The 3335-nt window shown below is 61.2% G+C and overlaps 2 protein-coding genes across 2 annotated transcripts, besides 1 other annotated feature; both read left to right on the top strand.

Moving 5' to 3' along the window:
- Positions 1 to 579: 579 nt before the first annotated feature.
- On the top strand, positions 580 to 1617 carry Tco025E_08339 (uncharacterized protein; the record flags this gene model as incomplete). Its single annotated transcript, XM_029375189.1, has 1 exon — positions 580 to 1617. The coding sequence occupies one exon, from the start codon at positions 580 to 582 to the stop codon at positions 1615 to 1617; it is 1038 nt and encodes a 345-aa protein (XP_029224734.1).
- A 12-nt stretch (positions 1618 to 1629) lies between these two features.
- Positions 1630 to 1672: a microsatellite.
- Positions 1673 to 1684: 12 nt separating this feature from the next.
- Tco025E_08338 (uncharacterized protein) lies at positions 1685 to 3175 on the top strand (the record flags this gene model as incomplete). The annotated part of the gene is made up of 1 exon (XM_029375188.1): positions 1685 to 3175. The coding sequence occupies one exon, from the start codon at positions 1685 to 1687 to the stop codon at positions 3173 to 3175; it is 1491 nt and encodes a 496-aa protein (XP_029224733.1).
- Positions 3176 to 3335: the final 160 nt, after the last annotated feature.

Raw genomic sequence — 3335 nt, 5'->3', positions numbered from 1 at the left:
GTTGTAATTTGTTTACTTTTTTTTTTGTTTTTTTTGTTTTTTTTTTTTTTCTTTGTTGTAATTTATTCTGTTTTTTTTTGTTTTGTTTTTGTTGTCCTATTTCTTTAGTGGTTTTTTTTTCTTTTAATTTTTTTTTTATTTCGTTATGAACCCGGCACGCAACCTGTGCGCCATGCACGCCGAGTCGTGGGGCGGGGCCCTGTGCGTGGGGAGGGCGCTGCGTGCGGTGGGCCGCGGGCAATGTGGGCGGCGCCGGGGGTGTGGCGGCGCTGCTCTGCCTGGCCGCTGTGCGGCACTCTGTTCCTCTTCTCTTGTTTTTTTTGTTTGTCTGCATGTGCTGGCGGTGGACTGCTCGCCGTGGTGCGTGTAGGCGTCTCGTGGCCGCGATGGGGGTGACTGGCGGCTATTCGCTGTGGCGCTGCGCGGGGTGCCGAGGCCGGTGGGGATGTGCCGGCTGGACGCCGTGCTCGGGCGCACCTTCGCCGTGCTGCGGCTTGGCCGTGAGTGGGTGATGTGCTGGATCTTGACGCCAGTGACTGTGACGGAAATGCCTCCGATTTTTTTTTTGCAGCACGTTTTATGACGCCTCCGTCCTTTTCGTTTCGTGTTTGTCGGGCCCGTGCGTTCCCCGCCCTGCGTGCCGGTGTTCTTGCGTCACTCTGCGCGAGGTGGCGCGTGCGTGGGGATGAGCGGGGGGAATGTCCTGCGATGAGCACTGCGGTGCGCTGGTGGAGGTGCTTGCGCGTCGTGTCAGCCGCGTTTATGGCCGCAGCTTGGAGCCGAGTGCGCCGGCTGCTTTTCTGGGGTCTGCTGCTTCGTAAACGGGATCGGTGCGTGCGGCGTGTGGGGGGCAGAGCGTTTGTTCCGTGTCGCAGCTTTGGGCCGCGGTGTGTTCCCGGTCTGCAACCCAATTGCGTCCCCGATTGGGTGCGCTGCTCAGGCGCTACAGCAGCTGTGTGCGGGCCCCGCCGGCGTGCGCCCGGCCGCTCGCTGCGAGGGACTGGGCGGAGAAAGCACGACAGGGCGCCTCGCTTGTCTTCGCAACTGCGCTCCGGTGCTCTCATTGCGGTTTCAAGCAACTCTGCTTTTTTCTTTCGCAGGGTTCACGCGGCGTGCGTGCTTGGGGGACGCCCCTCCTTTTTTTCTGCTCTTCGCCCACCGCTTCCTGCTCCCCTATTGTCCCTGAGCGTAGTTCGGCTGCGGGGAGCGGAAGAAGCAGGCGCGAAGGACGAGGCATGGCAGCCGTGCAGCGCGAGCTGTGCGGCTCGTGTGCGGGGGCCTGATGGGCTTCTGCCTTTGGGCCCCACACGTCACGGATGGGCGGGGATGGCGCGGTTAGGCGTCGCAGGCGCTCACGGCGCCAGGCGCCCTTGCGGTGCTTCCAACGAACTACTCCGCGGCGTGCACACCGCCCACGCAGTAAGAAGTGCTCCAACACGGAGACAGAGCGCCCGCGCCCGCCTTGCGCTGCCGTTGGGCGCACTGCTTTGTGCATGCCGCAATGAGCAGCGAGCAGGACGCAAAATTTTATTCTTTACATGGTCTCTCTGCGGGTATGAGGCCGCCTTTGCGTTGCACCGCCTTTTCCTTCGCGTTGCCTCCGCCGTGCGGGAGTAGAGGGTCGACGCTCACAAACACTCACACAAACAAACTCACACAAACTCACACGCACGGCGAGTGTATTATGGCCGCAGGAGTTGAAATGCGGGTGCGCTCCGCGGCGCGGACTGACGGCCGGTGGGAGGTGCTGCTGCTGCTGCTGCTGCTGCTGCAGTGCCTGGGCAGCCACCCCGCCCTCGCCGCCGCTCTGGAAGATGGGCACGTGACGGTTAAAATCAAGAGATACTTCAGCTTCCCGAACTCGGAGTTTGATAAATACGGAGGCGAGGTGTCCTACGCCAAGTCCGCCATGGCCTGTGCCCGCAGCGGAGGCTACCTTTCTGCGGATCAAACACCTGCTGCGCATCAGTCCATCACGGACAATTTGCGGCCGACAGGACGCCGCTTGGATGCGCTTATGTACACGTTCATGGGCGGCGACGCGGAGTACAGCGTGAACACGCAGCGGTGTACGCCAGGAATGCTAACGGCGTCCTTGGGCTGCGTCTACCAGTGGAATCAGGGCGCCTTCGCTGACCCGCTGGTCAGGGGCCGCGGCGCCTCGTTTTACAGGGGCTCACGGTTTAACGTCCCGGGCAACGGCCCGATGAACGGGTACACGCCTCACTGGGCCGCTATTAACCCTTATTTCGGCCAGCCTTATGTGGTATCGCGTCTGCGCGTGAAGCATCCAGCGGAAACGATAACTTGGCACGACGCAGCAGATAATCCAAGGCTCACTCCTATAAGGGCCAAAAAACTCTTTGGCGTTGTCTGTGAGGTGCAGGATGCGACCACCACCACCACCACCACGAGGCCGCCAACCACCACTACCACCACGAGGCCGCCAACCACCACCACGACGACGAGGCCGCCAACCACCACCACGACGAGGCCGCCAACCACCACCACGACGACGAGGCCGCCAACCACCACCACTACGAGGCCGCCAACCACCACCACGACGACGAGGCCGCCAACCACCACCACGACGAGGCCGCCAACCACCACTACCACCACGACGAGGCCGCCAGCCAACACAACTAAGTTGCCGCCGGAGGAGGTGGTTGTCCCGTGGGCGCAGAAGCACTGGTATGTCCTTATTCTTGCAGTCGTGCTGCCGCTTATTGCGGCTCTTGCACTGATAATTATCATTTGCTGCTGTTGCTGCCGCGGTGTCGATGAGTCCAAGTGGGTGACGCCCATGGTCTTGCGGGAGGTGAGCGGCGATGTGCGGTATGCAGCCAACCAGAGGCGGGGAAGCGGGCTGGGTTCCTTTGAGGACCCAGTTTTCCCCATGTGTCCTCCCCGTGAGCAGGGAAATGGAGTCCTGCAGAATTCTTGGATGACACCCCCAGCACCCGCAGCGTACGCCTCACCGTCGTTCGGGCTGCCCAGTCGCTCCAGTCGCCGACGCACTTCATCAGGTATTTTTGCAGGTGTGGAGGTGCCAAGGGGCGACGAGATCGCGGAAGGCTGGGACGATGCCTCTCTTGGGAATACGAGGGAATTACGGCGCGATAGGCCCTCCGGGCCTGTGGTAACTTGGGAGGATACGGAGACAATAGGGCCGTAATGGGCAAGTGTGTTGTGGGCTTCCTTTGAAGCAGGGACGTACGTGGCCCGGGACGTGTGTGGCAGTGTTGCTGTGCCCAGTGATAGCTGTGGGCTTGCGCGGGGTGGGCTAGAACGTGAGTCCAGTTCTGCTTGTAAAGGGNGCGTGCGTTTGTGTGTGG

The sequence above is a fragment of the Trypanosoma conorhini genome (assembly GCF_003719485.1).
Source record: "Trypanosoma conorhini strain 025E chromosome Unknown Tco_14.4_contig_00755, whole genome shotgun sequence".
NCBI classification, from domain to species: Eukaryota; Euglenozoa; class Kinetoplastea; order Trypanosomatida; family Trypanosomatidae; genus Trypanosoma; species Trypanosoma conorhini.
The sequence above is the reverse complement of the archived record's forward strand: the minus strand, read 5'-3'. Positions and strand labels throughout refer to the sequence as shown.